General features: G+C 45.3%; 1 protein-coding gene across 1 annotated transcript in view; it reads left to right on the top strand.

Moving 5' to 3' along the window:
- SIM2 (SIM bHLH transcription factor 2) overlaps positions 1 to 24,004 on the top strand; it is a 126,307-nt gene that overhangs the window by 77,773 nt on the left and 24,530 nt on the right. Inside the window, exon 5 of the mRNA XM_068266054.1 lies at positions 22,975 to 23,060. Within this exon, the coding sequence (XP_068122155.1) occupies positions 22,975 to 23,060 (86 nt within the window). The remainder of the gene's footprint in view (positions 1 to 22,974; positions 23,061 to 24,004) is intronic.

Genomic DNA, 24,004 nt, shown 5'->3' with positions numbered 1-24,004 from the left:
AAATAACCTGATGAGATAAACAATTGTATTTATTCTCCTACTCCTAAAAGTTACTTTTTTAGATATACCATGTTTTTTATAAAGTATTTAAACATTTACAAAGTAGATTGAATGTTTTGTTGCCTCTGCAAAGTGGCAGTCTATTAAATGTCCCAAAGTTTAAATAAGTGAACTATTGACCTTTTCTATCTCACTCTGCTCTCAGAAGTTGTATTCTGCCCAAAAAACTTTTATGGCTGTAATTTGCTGCAATCAGTGATGTTTACTATGTTCCCGACAAGGTACCGGCAAGACAGAAGCTGTCACTTCCATGCCTAAAAATTAACTCTTTCAGGCAGCAAAATACAAGTCAAACAGCCTGGTTATTAATATGGTTTGCACTACACATACACGTTTATCTCATCAAACATGATCATCCCAACCCCACCTCTGTCACCAGCCATTGTTTTGTTAAAGCTGCTATTTAGCCAAACACCTCCTTCAACTCCGTTCCAGGCCTAGGCTGAATAAAACTCTGACATAACATTGAACAAAATGAAAAATGTGTTTTCCTAATTTTTATTACCCATACAGTTACCATATTTGCTTTTGTGGACAACAAGTAATATTGTCCGTTTACAAGTTACAAGGTCCCAAAGCATCTGCTCTGAAAGCTGCCTTTGCATTTTATTGCACAGCTGCTGCATTTATATATTAAAATCTATCTAGTGATCACTTCTCAGCTGCACACATACTAGAAGCAGAGAGAGCTTGAATGGGACAAAGAGTTCCGTGCAGTATGAGCTGCATGACAGAAAAATTTCAAAGGTTTTGAGGTGGACTCTGGGAAAAAATAATTCTATTCTGTTGATCTGAGGGTGTGGGAGGTACAGTGCAGCTGCAACAATTCTTATAAAGAAACACAGGCTAAACCATTTAAGAATTTAAATGTCAGTATGTCAATCTTGAAAAGATTCTCCATCAACCAGTGAAGTGAATGAAGAATTGGGTCATGTGACAATGGCGGTTGTTGGTTTGTTAACAGCCTGGCAGCAGGGTTCTGTATTCACTGTAGCTGTTGCAGGAACTTATGTGGAAATTCTGTGTAGATGGCACTGTAACCGGCCAAATGTGATGAAATGAAGGTGTGAACTAAGGTTGGTATCTATTTATTTATTAACTCCCCATCATTAAATACATCCAAGCGGTGCAAATAGTCAGTGCTATGCATTTCTGTGTGTCCTACTTTGAGTAGTGAAAATTTGAAAAGGCGCCAGGTTCTGACCTCCAGTGACTTTGGTTTTGTCAGCTTTTAGTTTCAGTCGTCCTTCATCCATTCTTGAAGTTCAGTTAAGCAGGTGTTTTTGGTTGGAATCAGGTCTGTCACACCAGGCTTGCAGGATAAATATAACTGAGGGCCATCAGCTTAGCAGTGTTTTTGGATGCGTTTGGAACAACAAGGTGTGATGTGGTATTAGTCATGGAAAAGATAGAAGAGTTGCTTTAGGTTAAGACCTTTAATGAGTGTGATCATTTTTTTGTACGCTTTTCAAACCTAACGTTTTTCTTGCTACACAATTCTGATCCAGTTCTTTATTGTGCCTGAAGAAGATTATCCATTTATGCAGTTATCCATTAAAAGGAATTATTTAAAGTGATCCAGAAATGGCTCACTATCGGTAATTTATACTTACCCGGGGCTTCCTGCAGCCCCATGAACAGCACTGAGTCCCTCGCCGTCCTCTTAAGACCCTCCGTACAGCCCCCACGACTCCTTGTAATCCGGGCCATCGTGGGCTTCTGCGCATGAGCGGCTGGGCCGCGTGCGCACTCCTCATTGTGCACCCGTCCCCTGGAGCGTTCTGCACCTGCTCAGTAGGGGGACAGGAGTGCAGCAGGGGCACGCACGTGGCCAAGCTGCGCATGTGCAGAAATCCTTGAATGGCAGCGACTGACCGGATTACCGGGAGTCGTACTGCCAGAACGGAGGGGCAGAAGAAGACGGCGAGGACCTTAGTGCAGCTCATGGGGCTGGCTGGAGGAAGCCCCGGGTAAGTATAAATTAGCGATAGCGAACCATCTCTGGTACACTTTAAAGCAAACCTGATGCGAAAATAAACGTATGATATAATGCATTGTATGTATAGTACAGCTAAGAAATAGAACATTAGTAGCTCAGAAAAAAGTCTCATATTTTTTCCACTACAGGAAGAGTTAAGAAACGTAATTTGTTATCTATGCAAAAGAGGTTCTCTGAGCTCTTCGACACAACTTGGATTGAAGACAGTCCTTTTTTCTTAATGCGGATCTGAGAGGAAAAACTAATTATAACAAGTAACTTGTCTATATATCTTATCTAAAGTTTAGATAATTTACACAGCAAATCTAGCTGCAAACAGCTTCAATCGAAATATGATTATTTCTTCCTGTGATACAATGACAGCAGCCATGTTGTTTGTAAACATTACAAACAGGCAAGCTTATCTGCATCTTGAGCACTCAGCCTGTGAAAAAAACCTAATCCCCCCTCCTCCTTCCTCCTCCCCTCTGCCTCTGAAATCTCTGGCTAGTAATACCTCCCCCTCCACCTGCCCAGACTGACCTCCCATGAGCCCTTGCTACTGTCTGAAAATGCCTTGGCTCTCTGAAAAGCTGTGGGCGAGGCTTGTTTAGTTTATAGAGAATAGGAGTATTAAAACAAAAACAAAAAAGTATTTGGCTTGAGGAATTCCCTATAAACAATAGGAAAGGAACACAATTATGCAATGATTAAAAGTTCATCTCGGATCAACTTTAAGTACTTAACCTTCTTGGCGGTATGGACGTGCTCAGCTCGTCCATGACCGCTAGAGGCCGCCGCTCAGGCCCCGCTGGGCCGATTTTAACAATTTTTTTTAAACACACAGCTATAGCACTTTGCGCCGCTACCCATCGCGTAAGGGCCCCCCCCTCCCAAGACCCCTGCGCAGCCTGGCCAATCAGTGCCAGGCAGCGCTGCGGGGTGGATCGGGACTCCTGATGACGTTGATGATGTCATCACGATTGTTGCCGTGACGACGGGGAAAGCTCTCCAAGAAATCCCGTTCAAAACGGGATTTCCAGATGGGCTAATGCGCCAGAAGCGATCGGAAAGGTGAGTAAGACACCGCTGGGAGCGCTAGGCTAGCTACATGGTTAAAAAAAGAAAAAAAATACTGCTGTGCCGCCACCCTGGCGATCTTAATAGAACGCCAGGGTGGTTAAACAACCATGAAGCAGTGAGAAACAGATTGAGATAAGGTTTTACAGCAGAAAAGTTCAAAGGGTCATTAGCTCTGCTCTGTTTTATAGTTTAAAATACAGAGTGTGGTTTGTATACTGCAAATATGACAGAATGATTCAATGTTATTCAAATAAAAAGCTATATAACTAAAAATAAAAATATGACTCTTTTCTTTGCTAATGCTAATACTTCTTTACTAATGTTCTAACAATTATCCATACGTAGATAGTGATGTGACTGCACACTCCCAAACAATGGCTTTCAATTCGATGTGCCTTGCCAGCGATCCCGCAGCACTCTGGATCATTCAGCAAAATAAAAAAGATGAAGCCGGCACCATCTATTCAATTCTTCTGCTCTTTTATTTGTCAAAGCATTTACAGTAAATAAGGCAACGTTTCAAGGCTGCACGCCTCTTTGTCAAGCTTAGCTGGAAGTTACAAACATATGACACATACACTGACATTTATAGCAGACATGGTTAACAGCAGCCAATCAGTTCAAATTACTGACCACCAATCATAATGATCCTGCTCTGTCGGACCTGATGGGAAACTTACATGCGGCTGCCCTGATAGGACACACAAGCTAGACCTTCCCATCTATTCAGCCCCTCCTGGCCACACGCTCCACGACCTCCTTGGTCCGCCCATCGTCACTTCCACTCCACCCACCCGCACTCGGCGGACCTGATGGAGATCATGTGTGACGTCACGCCAGGGGCGGCGCCAAAGCGCCGTCCCGGCGTGTCTAGGTGGATACTCGGGAGACGCCAGGGGAAAATAGCCGCTGACGTCACCCGTCAGATGTTGGGAGGCCGGGGCCGCCGGCCAATCAGCGCTTACCTATATTGATGCGGCATAGAGGTCACATCCAAATCTCCGCATGTACGCATCCACTCAGACGCTTAATGTCCACATGGCTAATCTACAAATGTAAACACAGTTACGCTTGCAGCAGACATAGGGAATACTCCATATTACTGAATTAGGAAACAGGGCTGTATTGACAAACAAACCAAAGAGGGGGAGAGGGAAGGAAAGGAAGGAAGGAAGGAAAAAAAGGAAAAAAGGGGGGGGGGGGGATGGAGGGGGAAGGGGAAAAGGTAAACAAAGGATAAGGGGAACACAAGAGGATAAGGAAACTATCACTACATAACGATACTCAATATTATCCACGCTGTGATATTATGGGCTATAGGTACATAATAGATGGATGCTAAATACTTTAATGATAGACCTCAACTAGATGCACAAACCACACAATTAAGGCTGGGCACAATGGAGCAAAATCACAAAAAGGGCAACAGGTCAAGTTCCCTGTTTAAGCCCCTATGCTCCATTGTGTCTAGTCTTTTGATCCAATATGCTTCCCTCCAAAGCAGCTTTTTCAGTCGGTCACCCCCTCTTCTCAATTGTGTGACCTGCTCAATGACCATAAATCTCAGTTGACTGACATGGTGACCTGCTTGTACAAAATGGTATGGTACAGCCTGATCAGTAAGTCGTTCCCTAATAGCATGTTTATGAGATGACAGCCTCTTTTTTAGTTTCTGGGTGGTCTGTCCAATATATAATAGGCCACACAGGCACTTTAGGGCATAAATGACATACCGTATTTTTCGCCATATAAGACGTACTTTTTCTCCCCCAAAAATGGGGAGAAAAAGTCCCTGCGTCTTATATGGCAAAGGCAGGGAATCCCCAACTTCAGAACGTCGCCGAACCGCCGCCACGTCGGGGATTCCCTGCCTGTTTGCGGCCTCCTGTCTCCCTATTTGTCCTCCATCATGTTTGCCGCATGCCTGTATGCCTCTCGCCACGTGTTGTCTGCCCTCCTCCCGCCCGCTGTGTGCACAGCTCCCCCCGCGTGTTGCCTGTCCCCCCCCCCCGGTGTGTGTCCGGCTCCCCCGCGTGTTGCCTGGCCCCCGGGTGTGTAAGGCTCCCCCGCGTGTTGCCTGCCCCCCCCCCCCCGGGTGTGTAGCAGCAGCGGCTTACCTCCTCCATCATGCCCGCGGAGACTGCAGACCTCCTTCCTCTATGCGCGTCTTTCTCTAGTGCCGGGCTTGTAATGACGCGTCATCGATGACGCGTCATTAAAAGCCCGGCACTAGAGAAAGACGCGCATAGAGGAAGGAGGTCTGCAGTCTCCGCGCGCATGATGGAGGAGGTAAGCCGCCGCTGCTACACACCCGGGGGGGGGGGGGGCAGGCAGGCAACACGCGGGGGAGCCGTACACACCGGGGGGGGCCAGGCAACACGCAGGGGAGCCGTACACACAGTAGAGTGGGGCGGGGGGCAGGCAACATGCTGAAGGAGCCGTGCACACAGCGGGGGGAGGGCTCATCTCAGATGAGCAGCGTAGTCTCAGCATTTTGTAGGAGAAAATTGATTAGCATAACAGACCTCACATATATGAAAATATGTTGTTACATATGTTGCCAGCTCAGTTAAAAAAATAATTATGTGGCACATGAAGCAAAAGACAGGAGAAACCGGCACTGCAAGCAAGCTGTGTTTTAATTTTGATCCATATAAACAGTGAGTGTGCACATAGGCAACAGCGGCACAAAAATCTTGCACAATAAAAGCATATAGTTGGATACAGGGTACCTGAAGGTGCGGTGGGTGCTGGGTGGTCAAGCCTGACAGCCGTTTCGCGCACGTCTGCGCATCTACGGAGGCTGCAGGGCGGAGATGCAGATAGCCGGCATTTGTAGCCGGGTACTGAGGGCGGAAGTGCGCCGCCTTTCTCTCTCCGCCTAGATGCGGAACTTCTCACTAGGGCAGACAGCTGAGACGCACGACGCGTCATCAGCGTCTGACGTCATGGCGGCTCTGCACGCTGAAACATTGCACAGCGTAGCGTGTATTAAGCTTACAGGCCTGTGACACAAGTAGGGCTGGAACAGCACCATCTTGTGGCATAATTGGAGAAGACATCCAAAGCTGAACATCAGGCAGAAAGGGGTGAAAAAAATGAAAGAACATAAAAAAGTGGTAAGTGAAAAAAAGTGACAAAGAAAAGTGGGGGGAGGAAAGAAATGGGGAGTGGATGTAGATGAAATGAGAATGACAAAAAAGTGGAAGAATACCTGTGTTGGCTGCTAGTGGGTGTCTTCTCAGCAGCAAAAATATGTAATTATAATACAATTAAGGTGCCAACTATATAAAGTTGTTATACCATAAAAAAAGGGAGTGAAGGAAGTGTAGCATACTAAAATCAACAAGGGTCGACCATCCTGCAGGGCAATCCCCACCACGGAAGACCCCCCGAGGTGGGGCTAACCGGCAGGGTGGCCGACCCATCAAGAGAGGCATAGGCAATCAAGAGGGACTGATTGGGCATAAATCTGCTATATACAGCTACATGTGAGAACAGGACAGACCATGTTGGGAGGAATAAGGGAGAGACCAATAACTCAATATGTAGTATCACATCATAATCACTAAGATTAAAAGATTAGGGATCCAGGAAGCAAGAAAGATCAGTATAGTCGTTGAGACCTAGGGGGCCCATCGCATTAGTCCTTAAGATTAGTAGAACCTCTTCACGTTTCAGTTTTCTTTCGCGATTGCCACCCCTGGTGGGAGGTGAGACCTGAAGTATGCCGGCAAAGGTGAGTTTGTCTGGGTCTCCTCTGTGTTCGTTTCTCATGTGCTCCACTACTCTAGGGGATCCTTTACCTGAGCTTATGGAATTATAGTGTTCCCTAAACCTCTCACCCAATGTTCTGGTGGTCTCACCAATGTAAAATCTCCCGCAGGGGCACCACAGGGCATATACCACAAATTTGGTCTTGCAAGTGATAAAAGCCTGTACACTACGTTCCAAAGGCCCGATCCGAAATTTAGAACCTGTGGCCATTTGTCTGCATGACTTGCATCGACCGCATCTGTGGTTGCCCTGGGGTTGGCCCCCGCGTAACCAGTTGCCTCCATCCGAGGAGTGAAATTCACTCCTACTGATAAGAGACCCAATGGTTGGAGATCTTCTAAATGAAAAGAGGGGGCCCTCCTCCACCATTGGTCTTAAGCTGGCATCTTTCATTAGAATGTCCCAGTGTCTGACCACTGACTTCTTAATGGCTTCTGACATAGTACTAAATTCAAAGGAAAAGGGAGTTCTTTTATCTCTAATCTTCCTGGTTCCTTTCCTTTGGAGGAGGATCTGCCTACTTTGGGAGCAGGCTCTCTTGAAGGCCTCCTGAATTAAATGTTCCTCATAGCCTCTGGCGGCTAACCTGCATCCCAGTTCCTCAGCTTGGCGGCGGAATTCGGTATCACTGGCATTATTCCTGCGAAGCCTCAGAAATTGGCCATAAGGCAGAGCCCTAGTCACATGTTCGGGATGAAAACTGGCCCTGTGGAGGAGGGAGTTAGACGCCGTGGGTTTCCTGTACCCTTTCGGAGTCAGTTTTTTATCATTAATTTCTAGTTCCAAATCTAGAAAGGCAACTCTGTCATGGCTAATAGTGTCCGTGAAGGCCATATTGCAGTCATTATGGTTAATGTACTCTAAAAATGCGGGAAAAGATTCACAAGTCCCGGACCAAAAGACAAGGATGTCGTCCACGTACCTGGACCACATCCTGAGTTGCCGTCGGAAGGGGTTGCAAGCAGAGTGGATGTACAGTTCCTCCCACCACGCCAAAAAGAGATTGGCATAGGTGCAAGAGACTGCAGTACCCATAGCAGTTCCGGATGTTTGCCAAAACCATTTTCTGTCAAACACAAAGGCATTATGGGAAAGGACGAACATCAGACACTCACAGATGTAGGTCTTGTATGTTTCGCTCCTGTCAGTCCTGTCCAGAAAGAGTCTTACAGCCCGCACCCCCAACTCATGGGGTATGCGGCTGTAAAGACTCTCGACGTCGATCGTCGCCAAGAGATCACCCTCGCACCACTCAAGGTCCTCAAGGCCCTTTAAAACATCAACTGTGTCAGAGAGGTGAGAAGGAATCCCCTCTAATAAGGGTCTCAAGATGTGGTCCAAATACCTGGACAGTCGCTCCGTCGTCGACCCAATGCCGGAGACAATGGGCCGACCCGGAGGACTGGTCCGGGACTTGTGAACCTTAGGGATATGGTACCAAATTGGCTTGATTGGATCGGCTGGCAGCAGCCCGTTGGCCAGGGTAGGGGTTAACACCCCCAATTCTACTCCCTTCTTGAGGAGAGACCTTAAAGAATTCTGGTAGCGAAGGGTGGGATCTTCAGTTAGAGGTTGGTAGGTGTTCCTGTCTTGCAATTGTCTCAGGGCTTCTTCCCTGTATTGCTCTGTGGACATAACTACAATAGTTCCCCCCTTATCTGCTCGTTTTATTTGTAAGTCAGGTCTTTTGCGTAGCCACTTCAATGCACGTTGTTCTTTTTCAGTTAAATTACTGATGGCCTTTGGGTAAATTTCTGCTTTCAAATCTCTCTCAACCATTTTCTGAAAGACATCCAAGCATGATCCTGATTGAACAGGGAATGGGGAAGTGGACTTGCAGGGTCTGAAGGAAGCAACTTCACCGCAGCTGAGTGTTGTCATGTCTTCCGGTGATGTTTGGATATTGTCCATCATAGTATCTAATTCCTTCATGATCTCTAGGTTGGCCACATCTTGATCATCCCATTGTATTTTGGGGCTAAAACCTAAAGGGCTCACTTTAGCATTTCCCCATGTGGTATTGGCTTTGATTGGGGCATTTTCCCTTTTGGCAAAATGCCATCTAATATTTAGGCGCCTGACATTTTTATACATTTCTATTTTAAACTTTGCAAAGTCAAAGTCCGCCACCAATGAAAAGTTAAGGCCCTTCTGTAGTAAAGACTCAGTTCCCTCTGGTAATTTCTGAGTTGAGAGATTAAAGGGACTCCGAGCTCAAAAAAAAAAAGAAAGTTGTACTCACCATGGGCTTTCTCCAGCCCAGTGCTGGTCGGGAGGTCCCACGCCGGCGTCCTGGCTCCTCTCCTTCTCCCCGCTCCGGAATGGCTGGCAGGCCGCAGCCCGGGCGACACTCTCCCGAGTGTCGGGCTTCTTCTTCCGCATATGACGCGGATTACGTCACACGCCGGCCGCCTCGCGTCATCATGGCGGCCGGCGTGAAAGTACTGCGCATGCGCGCTTTGTTCGCGCATGCGCAGTACTTTCACGCCGGCCGCCATGATGACGCGAGGCGGCCGGCGTGTGACGTAATCCGCGTCATATGCGGAAGAAGAAGCCCGACACTCGGGAGAGTGTCGCCCGGGCTGCGGCCTGCCAGCCATTCCGGAGCGGGGAGAAGGAGAGGAGCCAGGACGCCGGCGTGGGACCTCCCGACCAGCACTGGGCTGGAGAAAGCCCATGGTGAGTACAACTTTCTTTTTTTTTTTGAGCTCGGAGTCCCTTTAAGGATCTCTAATGGTTGTGGTGTTTCTCCTTTTAATAATAGTTCCTCTTCCGCTTGCGGTCCTTCTTGTCCTCCCATGATAGTCGTTTGCTGTTCTTTTTTGGCTTTATTTTTTCCTCTCCCCCTCCGCGTGCTCCTCCTAAAGGGTGTGCAGGAGTTCTAGGGTCACTTCCGTTCGGCTGTCCTCGTGGAGCAGGATTTTTCAAATCTGCTTTTACCTCATCTTCACTAGATTCAGTATCTGTAGTCCAGTAACCTTTCCCTTTCTTCTGAGGTTTTGCTCGTCCTCCTCTTTGCCAGGAAAAGTACCTTTTAAGAAGATAATCTTCCTTGTCCCTCTGGAACTTTTTCAATTTCCTTTCTTTAATGTTATCTTGTACTACTGTGAGTTTATGATCAATCTTTTTCAGAGTTTTGGAGTATTGTTTTTTCTCTACCATGCTCTGATACTGACTTTTAACGGTCTCTATCTCTTTAAGGGTTTTAATATGTTCCTCTTTTGTTCTTTCAAGGACTATGTCTTGCAGATTAGCGGCATGCAGTAGGTAGGCATTTTTCCATTTCTTGACGAAAGCTTCATCGTCTTGGTACTCAGACGGTTCCACTGTTCCACATAGCGTCTGAAGCCTCGTGCCACTATTTTGTCGTCCTTATATTGCTGTAAAGCAGTCACTGTCCAGAACAGTTTAACCTCTTTTTCACTAAGCCTCTCGAGATTGATTTCTGCCACCCGTGCACCCACCGTTTTATTCGATGCTGTTGATGTAGCTGTATTCTTAAAAAAGCTTGTTACATCGCATCGTCCACTAGCTACTGCAGCTCCTTCTTGCTCGTCTTCACTCGATAGACTGTCGTCATCTGACTCAATTGGTATATCGTAGTGGTGACTGGATGTAGTCGACATGTCCATGTGCTCTAACCCAATATTAGACGATATGTAGAATGCAAGCAGAGAAAGCGGGTTGGCACTATGGTGCGGCAAGTGAGCTTCGATAGTGCAAGCAGGTACCCTGGATAAACAGCTGAGCGTGCTCTGGTGGACAGGCAAACATATGTGGCACATGAAGCAAAAGACAGGAGAAACCGGCACTGCAAGCAAGCTGTGTTTTAATCTTGATCTATATAAACAGTGAGTGTGCACATAGGCAACAGCGGCACAAAAATCTTGCACAATAAAAGCATATAGTTGGATACAGGGTACCTGAAGGTGCGGTGGGTGCTGGGTGGTCAAGCCTGACAGCCGTTTCGCGCACGTCTGCGCATCTACGGAGGCTGCAGGGCGGAGATGCAGATAGCCGGCATTTGTAGCCGGGTACTGAGGGCGGAAGTGCGCCGCCTTTCTCTCTCCGCCTAGATGCGGAACTTCTCACTAGGGCAGACAGCTGAGACGCACGACGCGTCATCAGCGTCTGACGTCATGGCGGCTCTGCACGCTGAAACATTGCACAGCGTAGCGTGTATTAAGCTTACAGGCCTGTGACACAAGTAGGGCTGGAACAGCACCATCTTGTGGCATAATTGGAGAAGACATCCAAAGCTGAACATCAGGCAGAAAGGGGTGAAAAAAATGAAAGAACATAAAAAAGTGGTAAGTGAAAAAAAGTGACAAAGAAAAGTGGGGGGAGGAAAGAAATGGGGAGTGGATGTAGATGAAATGAGAATGACAAAAAAGTGGAAGAATACCTGTGTTGGCTGCTAGTGGGTGTCTTCTCAGCAGCAAAAATATGTAATTATAATACCCTGCAGGATGGTCGACCCTTGTTGATTTTAGTATGCTACACTTCCTTCACTCCCTTTTTTTATGGTATAACAACTTTATATAGTTGGCACCTTAATTGTATTATAATTACATATTTTTGCTGCTGAGAAGACACCCACTAGCAGCCAACACAGGTATTCTTCCACTTTTTTGTCATTCTCATTTCATCTACATCCACTCCCCATTTCTTTCCTCCCCCCACTTTTCTTTGTCACTTTTTTTCACTTACCACTTTTTTATGTTCTTTCATTTTTTTCACCCCTTTCTGCCTGATGTTCAGCTTTGGATGTCTTCTCCAATTATGCCACAAGATGGTGCTGTTCCAGCCCTACTTGTGTCACAGGCCTGTAAGCTTAATACACGCTACGCTGTGCAATGTTTCAGCGTGCAGAGCCGCCATGACGTCAGACGCTGATGACGCGTCGTGCGTCTCAGCTGTCTGCCCTAGTGAGAAGTTCCGCATCTAGGCGGAGAGAGAAAGGCGGCGCACTTCCGCCCTCAGTACCCGGCTACAAATGCCGGCTATCTGCATCTCCGCCCTGCAGCCTCCGTAGATGCGCAGACGTGCGCGAAACGGCCGTCAGGCTTGACCACCCAGCACCCACCGCACCTTCAGGTACCCTGTATCCAACTATATGCTTTTATTGTGCAAGATTTTTGTGCCGCTGTTGCCTATGTGCACACTCACTGTTTATATGGATCAAGATTAAAACACAGCTTGCTTGCAGTGCCGGTTTCTCCTGTCTTTTGCTTCATGTGCCACATATGTTTGCCTGTCCACCAGAGCACGCTCAGCTGTTTATCCAGGGTACCTGCTTGCACTATCGAAGCTCACTTGCCGCACCATAGTGCCAACCCGCTTTCTCTGCTTGCATTCTAAAAAAATAATTAGCTTACATCACTGAAACAAATGTGCATTTCACCAAAAACGAACTTTCTTTGAGTCTGAGATCAGGTAATGAATGTGTAATGGAACTGACAGGGTTGGGGAATGACAACATCTAAAGGCTTTAGGTTAAATTGGGAACAATTGTCAGTCTTTGGGTGCAGCTGATGATATAATAATCAGGGGAATGGTCATTTATAGGTTGCATGGGGCAGACTGATGGATGGCATGGGGCACACTGGAGGATACATAGGGGACACAGGGGGAGACATGGGACAGAAATGGAGGACACATGGGGACACAGGAAGTTACCATTTGAGGGATAACATGTACAAGGCGCTCCTGGAATATGGACATACCAGGTTTAGCATTTTTTTTTTCCCTAGGTTTTTGCCCTATAAACCTGGGTGCGTCTTATATTCCGGAGCGTCTTATACGGCGGAAAATACGGTAATCTGAGTCACATGTGTGCCACCCCTTGTATGTGTCTGTGTTATACCAGTGTCTGAGGTCAGGTCAGCATGCACTAGTCGATCCCTAAGCGTCGGTGGTTTTTTATATGATATAAGTGGAGGGTTCCTAAACTGCTCAATCTCGGGGAAGCTATCAGTCAATAGATGCCAATGTCGTCGTATAAACTTAGCTATATTAGAGCTATGGGTATTATATCTAGTAACAAAGGGAATACGATTATGTATCCGCTGTCTGTTCCTCGGTCCCCCAAATTGCCCAGTCGTCCTGGCACATGCCCTCTGAAGGACATCTATTGGATATCCCCTGCTTTCAAATTTGTTTTGCATCTCGTCAAGTCTCCTGACCTGCACTTCCTCGTCCTCAACTATATGATTTATCCTCTGAAATTGACTGACTGGAACCGAACCTCTAGTGGCCATCGGATAAAAACTCCCGTAATGGAGAAGGGAGTTCACATTCGTTGGCTTAACATAGAGGTCGGTAATTAACCTATCTCCACTCCATCGAACCAATGTATCAAGAAAGCTTACTTCTTCTACAGATGAGTGGATAGTAAGTCTAATTGTTGGGCATCTGCCCATCAATTCATCAACAAAAGTAACCATGGTCAATTGTGACCCCGCCCACACGCAAAAAACATCATCTATATATCTATGCCACTGTTTGGCGTATTTCTGAAACAACTCGTTAGTGTACACGAACATCTCTTCGTATACTCCCATAAAGATGTTTGTGTAGGATGGGGCCACATTCGACCCCATTGCTGTGCCCCTGACCTGCAAATAGAAGGTGTCATCAAAACGAAAATAATTAAACTGTAAAACAATCCTCAACAGATCACAAATAAATTTAATCTGGGAGCCTGAAAAATCGGACGCCGTTTCTAACATATGGTGTATGGCCTATACACCCCCATCATGTGGGATGGAGGTGTAGAGGCTCTCTACATCCAACGTCACCAACAAACACAGACCCTGTAATAGTTCCATATTAAGAATAATATTCAAAAACATTTGGGTACCACGTAAATATGATTTGAGACCTACAACATATGGTCTCAGCACTTGATTTAAGTATTTAGCTACAGGGGAGAACACAGATTCTACCCCTGCTACAATCGGTCGACCAGGGGGATTGACCAGCTGCTTATGGATTTTGGGGCAGATGTATAATACCGGGGTGATCGGGTGTTCTTGTACAAGGAATTTAGCTAACTTTTCATCTATTATCTTAGTCCGCACAGCTGCAGAAATCACAGCTTCCAGATGTTTCTGGATCTCAATTAGTGGATCACTATCCAATTTTTGATAAGTAGATTCATTAGAGAGCTGTCTCATAACCTCAACCCGGTACATAGTAGTGTCCATCACTACTATCGCCCCACCCTTGTCCGCTGGTTTTATTGTAATGAGTGGATTTTCTGAGAGTTCCCTTAAGGCTTGTTGTTGTTCACTTGTGATATTCCTCCGAGTGGAGAGACCCATAAGTCTCGGGCTTCTAAAAAGTGTATCCACCTCAGTTTGTACTTTCTTAATGAATAGGTCGATTATTTGACATGATGGAGGTTGAAAGTGACTCTTCAGCCTAAGATTAGTGTCCTGAAGCTGTAGCATCTCCAACTCCATATCAGGAGGGGGGGCTAAATCAAAAGTCCTTGGTGTCAAGAAAAAATACTTGAACTTAATAGAACGAAAAAATCTTTGCAATTCCAAGTCCACCTCTAGTGGGTCAGGGGCATTGGTCGTTGCATACGACAGTCCCAAATTGAGGGCAGAGATCTGTGCAGGCGTCAGGGAACAAGACGAGATGTTGACGACTATCAAGTTCTCCGATATGGCTGATTGCATCGTGGTCGCAGTCTGCCCCTTATTCCCTCCTCTCTTGTGTCCACCCCTGCATTTCCTCCTTGGTTTGAGGCTAAATCCGAAGACAGTTCCTGTGATGAACTTGTAGCATTATCTGATGTATCTGGTTGGCTGCCAGCTGGACGATCACCTGGCCTACCCCCTTGTCTCGGTCTCCTGTGGGGGCGCTGTCGTGGTATTGGTCTCTGCCAATTATAAACAAATCCTGACTTATAGTCAAGTTCATCTCGTTGGAACTTGTCGCGCTTAATAATCTGTATCTGTTTCTCATAGTTCTCCAGGCTGTCCGTGAGGTCTACCAAAAACGCCTCATATTCTCCCTCTGGGATAAGTTGTCGAAGTTTAGATTTGAGCTCCTTACGTTGCAGACTCTAGTAATCTGTACAGTTCCTATGAAGTGCAGTGTTTATGTAAATTTATTTTACAATGTATTCACAAAGTGGATTATTCAGAATTTCTGGGCAGAGTAATTGACATAATAATACACTAGTTTTAGCCCTGGCAGTTCACATTTCTCACTCCATAAAGCAGAAAGGAGGTGATATTCCACACCACTCTCTGTTATGCCACATCACACCGGGCAGAAAATATTAATACTGACACCAAACTCCTTTGAAAATGTTGCGGTATTGAACACACTGAGTGAGGGCTGACTAAAAAATTCTCCTTAATCCCTGATCAGCGGTGAGAGAAGAGAATTTCCTCCCACGTAGTGTACATGGAATAACAGATGCAACAGAGGAGGGCAGAGGTTCCATCTCTCAATCCAGGAAGTACCTGCTTAGCGCAGACCAGGAGATGCAGCAGAAGTGAAGCCACTGCTTATGGAAACCATTCCAATTAACAATTAAAAATGACCGATTGCCAGAGGACACAGATCAAGTTTTGATCTAGTTTTCATAAGGAAAAAACCTGTAACCTTGCCATTTACAAAGTGAAGAGGCCAGAGATCTGACCACAGCGATCTAATGCCCCTCCAATCCACACTTGTAAACAAGGGTGATGTCATTTCCTGTCTACACAAATAAAATATTAGGTAGACAGGAGGCATGTTTAAATAGCAGAGGTCAGGGTAATGGCTTCTAAGGACCATGTCCGCTGCATTTAGTCTTAATTTTTTATGGTGTTGCCATTAATAGCAACTAGTCCATGGCACTAGCAACTAGTCAAAGTGATCAGCCACTAATGTTAATGACTAAAACCGTCAGCTAGCTGCTGCTATTAGCAACTATTTGCTGCGACTCCCAGGCGCAGACTGGCCAGGGGGGAAGGGGGGCGATTGCCCCCCAGCCTTTCATTCAGTTATTTAGGGCCGGTCAGATGCCTGGTGTATTCAGGTTTGTTGTTGTAAGGCAATGTGAAACATTAGACTAGCTGATAAAAGTGCAATTAGAGGGCAGGCAAGCTGGTAAATATACACAGCATGATGCAGAACATGATGGGGGTCTGTGGTTAAAAATCTGTCTGGTCTATCCCCATTGTTATGACTGCATGTGTGGATAAGGTGTTAAACAAGTTGAAAAGTTTTTGACAGTCCCTAGATTCCAGGAGGGCTTCTTTCTGACTTGCGCGTGAGACTGGCAGGGACAGGAGTCTGATTACAGGCAAGTAGTCTGTCTGATGTGGGACTGCAATACAGATAAGCTCTCTGTTCCATCTCAGGCTATTCCAATTTCTCTCCACTGCTCCTCTCTCTGGGTTAGTGCAACGCCAAAATCACAATAGCAATCGCTAGCAATTTGCGAGTGCGATTTTGTGAAGCGATTTTCAGAGCGATTTTTGAATCAATCGCTCTGAAAAAATGCTTCATGCAGTGTGTTTGCGATTCTGAAAAAAATCATAATGCTGCTGTGAAAACACCTTCATAAAGTAACACTAGCCAAGCGCTTTTCAAATCGCTCTTGGTGTGCACCAGTTCTCCCTCATTCACCTTTGTTTCCCTCTTCCCCTAGTGCTGGGTGTCTGTGTCTTCTTGTCATACAGGGAAGCTAAATAAAAGTGCAATCCTGGTGAGGCAAATATCTTCTTCCCTCTCTTTCAGCTTTTCTCTCCTCATCGTTTCTCCCCTTCTATGCCTAAGGGCTCAGACACACTATAAGCGCATTTCTGAGTGATTTTACCACGATTGCAATTTTACCGTGATTTTAATGTAAATCAATGGGAGCGTTTTTAAAAAAGTTTTTAGAAAGCTCTGATGGCTAAAAGTGCTCAGAAAAGCATGTATAGTGTATCTGAGCCCTTAGTATTTGTACGCTGCGGGTGAGTTGGGCACCGGGAGCACCGAATGACGGTTCTTCCTGTTGCCACTAAACTCCCTGGTGGTGTTAAATACTATTCCCCCTGGTGCCTGTACTTTACCCGTCACACTGTCCCTAGAGTGTCCTTGCTGTATTTCCGCATTGGCGCTTTACGGGACTACTGGCATATACAACGTGGGGTGCGCGTGACGTCATTTGGGCTAGGGCTGCCATGATAATGGGCCTCTAGTTTGTTTTTCCCCCCAGGCCAAAAGGTCCCAGTCCTCCCCTGGCGACTCCAGTGGTGGCTGGATAGTGTACTGGTTAAGGGTCCTGCCTCTGACCCAGGAGACCAGGGTTAGAATCTCGGCTCTTCCTGTTCAGTAAGCCAGCACCTATTCCGTAGGTGACCTTAGGCAAGTCTCCCTAACACTGCTACTGCCTATAGAGCGTGTCCTAGCAGATGCAGCTCTGTTGCTTCAAGTCCGCTAGGAGAAAAGCACAATATAAATGTTCTGTGTCTGACTTTGATTTGCACCCTCCCTGATGAGCACAAGCCACACTTTCCCATCTACCTCCTAGGGGTTTGTTTTAGTTCAAAATAATATATTTGTTGTCTACAACTTCCAGTCTGGATAGTAGGGACACTTGGCCACAGTAGCAAGATCTCAGTGACCTAACATTCTAAGATGGGTTCCACTATAGTTTTTTATGTTATTCGGGTGCAAGTAGATACTTAAACAGTTATCCTTTAAAGTGAACCTAAACTAAATTGTCCACCATTTAAGCCCACCAGTGTGCTCATCACAGCAGGCATCAAGTGGGGCATTAATCAGGGTATATTACCCGATTCCTAGGAATCCTTCAAGGGGAAGGGGATGTACAACTATCTACTAGGGAATGACTTAAAGGGGACAAGAGGAGGGCCGCTACTCTACCATCAAAATCTATTGGGGAAGGGGGGAGGGGGGAGGCACTAGACTACCAGGAAGAGCTGTGGGAAAGAGGGCACCCACTAAACTACCACAGAATGCCTTAAAGGGGAAGTGGGGAGCATTAGACTACTAGGCACTATCTTAAAGAGGAAAGGGGGGAACCACTAGACTACATAGGAAAAATATATGAAGGGGACCACTAGACACCAGGGAAAGCTCCACTAGACGCCTGGAAAATATATAAATAAGAGAGGGAACCACTAGATTACCAGGATGAGCTATGACGAAAAGAGGGGGTTATATTTAGTCACATCCTATAGCCCTGCCCATTTACTTTTAGACATGTTTTTATTATCATTGCAGAACTAGAAGAAAAAAACCCACATAATTCATAAAAATATACCTTTAGTACAAAATTGAATATTATACATTTTAGCAGCAACAGAATTTATCATTTACAATAAAAGGGGTAAATAGCCAAGCATATTTAATGTTTACTATCTGTAGCAGCACTTATTTTTTTTTAAATAATAATAGATGAAAACTGAGAAACAGTGCATTAAAAAATCCATTTACAATGCACAGGAAATTAAATAATACCTGGGGAAAAAGCATGCTAAGAAAGTCTATTTTGTCCCCCCGCCACCCAAAAAAAAAAAGAGTGCATAGGTGCTAGAGTGCAATATACATTACTGCTGTCATGGGCGGACACGCTATTTAATTCTCTGTTTATGTTATAATGTATATTGCACTCTTCAGCAAATTTTGAGAAAGAAGTAGGGACCCAAGAGCATAAGGGTCCTTTTACACTTCATCAGTTGGTATGCGTTAAAGTGCGTTAGTATGCGTTGGTATGCGTTTTTCCATAGCAGTGCATTGTGAAAAAGATTTCAGTTAAAACGCATATAATGCGAACTGTGCTATAGGAAAACATGGACTTTACTTTAAAATTCAGTTTTCTTTCGGTTATAACTGAGAGCAACTGATTAAGTGTAAAAGGGGCCTAAACCCTTCTCAGTCTAAAAAATAAATCGGTGTCATGAGTAAGCAAAGTGGAGATGTGTAATATTTACCTGCTCCAATGATGTGTCGGGTCTACTCTTCTTCCCAGCAACCACAACTTTCTAGGCAGCATACAGTGCAACTGCCAGGAAGAAGAGGAAACCCAACGTATCGCTGGAACAGGTAACTATAGCACTGCTCTGCTGGGTATGCTCTGCAGAAGAAGAAGGAGGAGCTAGCTCCCATATGTCACCTCCCACCCCCTTCCCTGGTAACTGACGAGCTCTCTATTCTACATGTACAGAGCCAGGCTGGTCACTGCTGAGGGCGGGAGCATAGAGAGCTGGATTGGAAGGCTGGTTGGGCAGATGTGGTGAGGGCAGAGTTAAGGGCGTTGGTACTTCTGTGCCTATAGGCTCATGTCACGTAAATCCAGCCCTGCTCCTAACTCCTGCGGACCTCTGTAACTTTAATACAAACCTGGGAGGTCCATAGGACAGGAAAAGAAGTTACAGTTGTCAGAACTCAACTGGAGTTCCAACTCTATTCCCCTTTATTTCTATTTCTTTAGACACAGGCAGCAATACAAATGCAGAGGAGGTTCTGACCGCTTTCAACATTATCCAAAATACAAACACATTTTCCTCCTGGAGTTAGTTTTCAACTAGAAGCGTTGTTGTCTCTTCATTCACAGGATACATTACAGATAAGTGCGCAGCCGGAGTAGGTCTGTGTGGTGAACTGACACAGAAAAGGGCTTTCATTGCGAGGGGTCCTCCTGTACAGCGTGTTAACACACAGAAATTATCCGACTCCCTCAACAGTTGTTTTCTAATGAGCCAGAGGCCTTCACAGCCTGCGGGAAATTACTTACAAAATGCCTATTATTTCAACATTAACCCACTTCCAAAAAGAGCATTGGAAGTGACAAGGTAAATGGATACGCCATTATTTACTCAGAGAGCTGCAATTACCTGCATTCTGCGGGCAAAATTATTCTTAATCCCGCCGCCTGGAACGCTGAGAACTGGCCTGGCTGGCTGCTTCTGGTTCACGGCACAGGGAGACTGTGCTCTGCACACATGTGTAACAAAATACAGAAATAGCGTTACCACCAACTCAGTTCCATGGGAAACTGTGATCCCTGGTATACTGCTAGTAATTTATACAATTTACTTAATAAGCCATCTTAGGTACGAAGAGATGTAGAATACAGATCAGGGTACCGCTACTTGCTACATTTGGGAAATAGCTTTTAGTCAGGTTTGCATTCCATAGCAAATGTACATGTGTACATTTGAAAAAGGCACCCGTTTAAAAGGGTGCAGGATAGCGGTAGTAGAATATCGGTAAACTTGCTGATAGTGTCCTACATTCATATAGTAAAATATTGGTAATATTTACCAATATTTTACTATGACCTAACCTCTCCCTACTCTCACACAGAACCCTCTGCTAGTAGTGCCTGAGCCTTAACACCCCCCCCCCCCCCTGCACTCCGGTGCTGTCCAACCCTTACCAAACCCCCCTCCCCCCCAACGGGGGTGCCTAACCCTCTTTGGCAACTTTGCTATTGAGGTATAGCCTCAAGAGGACCATTTCTAGGCACACGTCTGAAAATACCATCTGAAAGTTTAGGGACACCTGAACTGAAAATAACTTATGATATAATTAATTGTATATGTAGTAGTAATAGTAAATTGAACTTTCTTGGAGTCCCATATTCCTGTGTTCAGTATAAGGGATGAATTGCTAACGCTAGATTCTAAAGAGTAACCAAGTCAGTGTTATGTAAAATTTGCTTCCTTCAGCTGGAAAACAAAATAATTCATAGCCTTTTAAACTTAACAGACAGAATTCAAGAGGGCAGGGCACTATCTTGATCTCTCAGAGAAGGTGCAGTCTATAGCGCCGACATTCTCTGGTGCAGGAAGTGGCCAGTCTGGGCTCCTAAGCAGGCATTTTACAAGTGATTTCAAAGAGCTTAAATACATATAAAAGCAAGCACTGCAACCGAGTGCCTGCACAAATCTAAGAAGACATATGTACCTGCAATGGGGCTTTAGTCATGCTCACATTTCATATGATTGAACTCTCAGCTCCACGTACCTGCATTTCCTGTAGCATCACTACTCGCTTTTCCAATGTTAGATGCTGAGATATTTAGCGGACATTAACCACTTAAGGACCGGGCTTGTTTCTTCAGATCTGTGCTGCGTGGGCTCTCCAGCCCACAGTACAGATCGTGTGGAAGCCAGGGTGACCAGATTTCCCCCCCCCCCCTTTTTTCCCCACTAGGGGGGTCTGATCGCCGCTGGCTATTTGTGGTTAGCGGGGGGGGGGGGCTTCTCAAAGCCCCTCTCCGCAGCGATATCGGGCCTCCCTCTCTTTACCTCCCTCTGCTCCGTCCCCTGGGCGGCACAGGACTGTGATGCATCCTGCGCTTCAGCCTATCAGATGCCGGCGATCCCCGGCCAATCAGCGGCAGCAGCGCCGTATGATGTAAACAGCAGGGATTTCTTCCCCGCGTGTTTACATTTCGCCTGCGAGCCGCGATCGGAGGCTCGCAGGCAGTTCACGGAGACACCCTCCGTGAACTGACATGGAAAGAGTTTCCATGGGAAACCACTTAACACCTAGGTCCGCTGATCGGCTGACCGTGGTCGTTAAGTGGTTAACATTTAACCATTTGCATTCTGATGCTCATATAGACAATTGCCATTATTATTATTAAAGCACCAACATATATAGGGGCAGCACGGTGGCGTAGTGGTTAGCTCTCTCGCCTTGCAGCGCTGGGTCACTGGTTCGAATCCCAGCCAGGGCACTATCTGCAAAGAGTTTGTATGTTCTCTCCGTGTCTGTGTGGGTTTCCTCCGGGCACACCGGTTTCCTCCCACATTCCAAAAACATACGGATAAGTTAATTGGCTCCCCCTTAAAATTGGCCCTACACGACAGTACTTACACTAAATAATATAGACATATGGCAATGGTAGGGATTAGACTGTGAGCTCCTTTGAGGGACAGTTAGCGACAAGATATATATATACACTGTACAGCGCTGCGTAATATGTCGGCGCTATATAAATACTAAATAATAATAATAATAATATCCAGTGGCGATGAACTTATTCAATTCACGTTTTCTCCATGGTTATATTTTCACCCCTTATTAATAAAATTCCTTATAAGCCTCCAGCAAGCAAAAAAATACCTTGAATAATTTTGGCAGTATTTTTCACTTACTTTTTGGTAATTTTTCAGTTGTAGAGTGCTAAATAGTTATTTTAAATGGAAGATAAAAAATTATCTTCCAGGAAAAAACTTAGAAAAAGTGAATTGAATATGGGCCAATGATTTCTCTCAGCAGAAATATAAGCACAGTTTCTACTGTGGAAAACAAGGGCAGTTATTCAATTCACTTTTTTTCCTGTTTTCTCATAGGAGATAATTTTTCATCTTCTTCATTTTATTTATAAGGTGTAAAAATATCAACTAGGAGAAAAAGGGAATTGATTTGGGGGCCATAATTAGCTTCCTTATCTCCTAGGAGATCATTTTCAATCTTCTATTTAGAATAACTTTTCAGTGCTTTGCAATGCACAAAGTACCAAAAAGTTGGGGAAGAATTACTATCAAAATTATTTTGAGTATGTTCTTGCCTGTTGGTGATTTAAATGGCATTTTATTGACAAGTTGTGAAAATATCGCCTAGGAGAAAACTCAGGAGAAAAGTTAATTGCATATGGGTCAATGGTCTTTGTAAAGTATGCCTCACTGTATGGTCGCACTGCAACGGTATCGTACGATGCGACCTTCGGGCTGTTGCAATTGCAGAACAATCGCAACACAACTAACACAAGTCAAGTGTCAAGTGTGAAAGGGGCCTTAAATTCATTAAAAAAAATTGGCAGTCTGAATTTCAACTCTCAATAAGTAGATTCTAAATCAGGCATGGGCAAACTTGGCCCTCCAGCTGTTGAGGAACTACAAGTCCCACAATGCATTGCAGGAGTCTGACAGCCACAGTCATGACTCATAAAGGCAAATGCATTGTGGGATTTGTAGTTCCAGCAGGAGAGCCAAGTTTTCCTATGCCTGTTCTAAATCATCACTTGCCTGTTATTATATTGCTATGCATGTGTACTCGATCTTCTCATGACACTTACCATTCCACTCTCTTATTTTTCTCAGAATGTGAAATAGAGAGATCGTTCTTTTTACGAATGAAATGTGTGTTGGCCAAAAGGAACGCAGGCCTGACATGTAGTGGATACAAGGTAAGCGGAGACACAAGAGAATAATCATCTGTCACTAGCATTATTAATCTGCACCTGAGCTCAGCTTTCTGCCCCAGTGTCTCAGTGACTTTCAGTGAGACAACCTTTCGGTAGAACACTGGGATTGGCTGAGAGATCACTTGGCTCAATTTCTGTTGCAGCAATATTGTTTGTTTGTTTGTCTTTTTCTTTTATAATGCTAAGGCACTTAAAGAGAACCTGAACTGAAAATAAGTCAAAATAACCATACACAGGTCATACTTACCTACTGTGTAATCTACTCCGTAATCTCTTTCTCCTCTCCTGCGTTCCATTTGTCCACTGTGATCAATGGAGTTCTCCTTCCTCCATTTTAAAAATGGCCATTACCCTATAACAGCTTCCTGGTCAGCACACTGTTAAACTGTCATATCACCCACTTGAACCATAGGGAAACATGGACATTACCTTGCACATTCAGTTGTAACTGACAGCTGCAGCTATATAATTGACAGCAACTGGTATATTACAGTTCTGTCAGAACTGGATGGGATCATTGTAAGAAGAAAATGGTGAGCTTCTGAGAGGAACTGACGGTGAGGTTAGTATATAATATTCATTTGCAGGTACATTGTGTGTTTATTTTAAATAATTTTCCTCGCTTCAGGTTCCCTTTAAGCAGCACTCATGCACTTGTCTTATGCAACCCCCCCCCACCCCCCCGGACACGTGCGCACACACGCGCACACATACTCACACACACACACAGATGTAGTTTGCAGGGAAGCTGTGTTGGGAAGTGTATCATCCAAATCAGAGCAGGATTATTCACCAGGCAACCTAGGCAGGTTTTTGGGGCATAGTGGGTATCAAAGGGCCCACCTGCCACCGTCTTTCACCTCTCTCCACTTCAGCTAACCAAGAGGACCACAAGGGGGCCCCAATCCTACTACCTTGCCTAGGGC

This window comes from Hyperolius riggenbachi, chromosome 2 (assembly GCF_040937935.1).
Source record: "Hyperolius riggenbachi isolate aHypRig1 chromosome 2, aHypRig1.pri, whole genome shotgun sequence".
In the NCBI taxonomy this organism is placed as follows: Eukaryota; Metazoa; Chordata; class Amphibia; order Anura; family Hyperoliidae; genus Hyperolius; species Hyperolius riggenbachi.
This window is presented reverse-complemented; position numbering and strand designations above follow the sequence as displayed.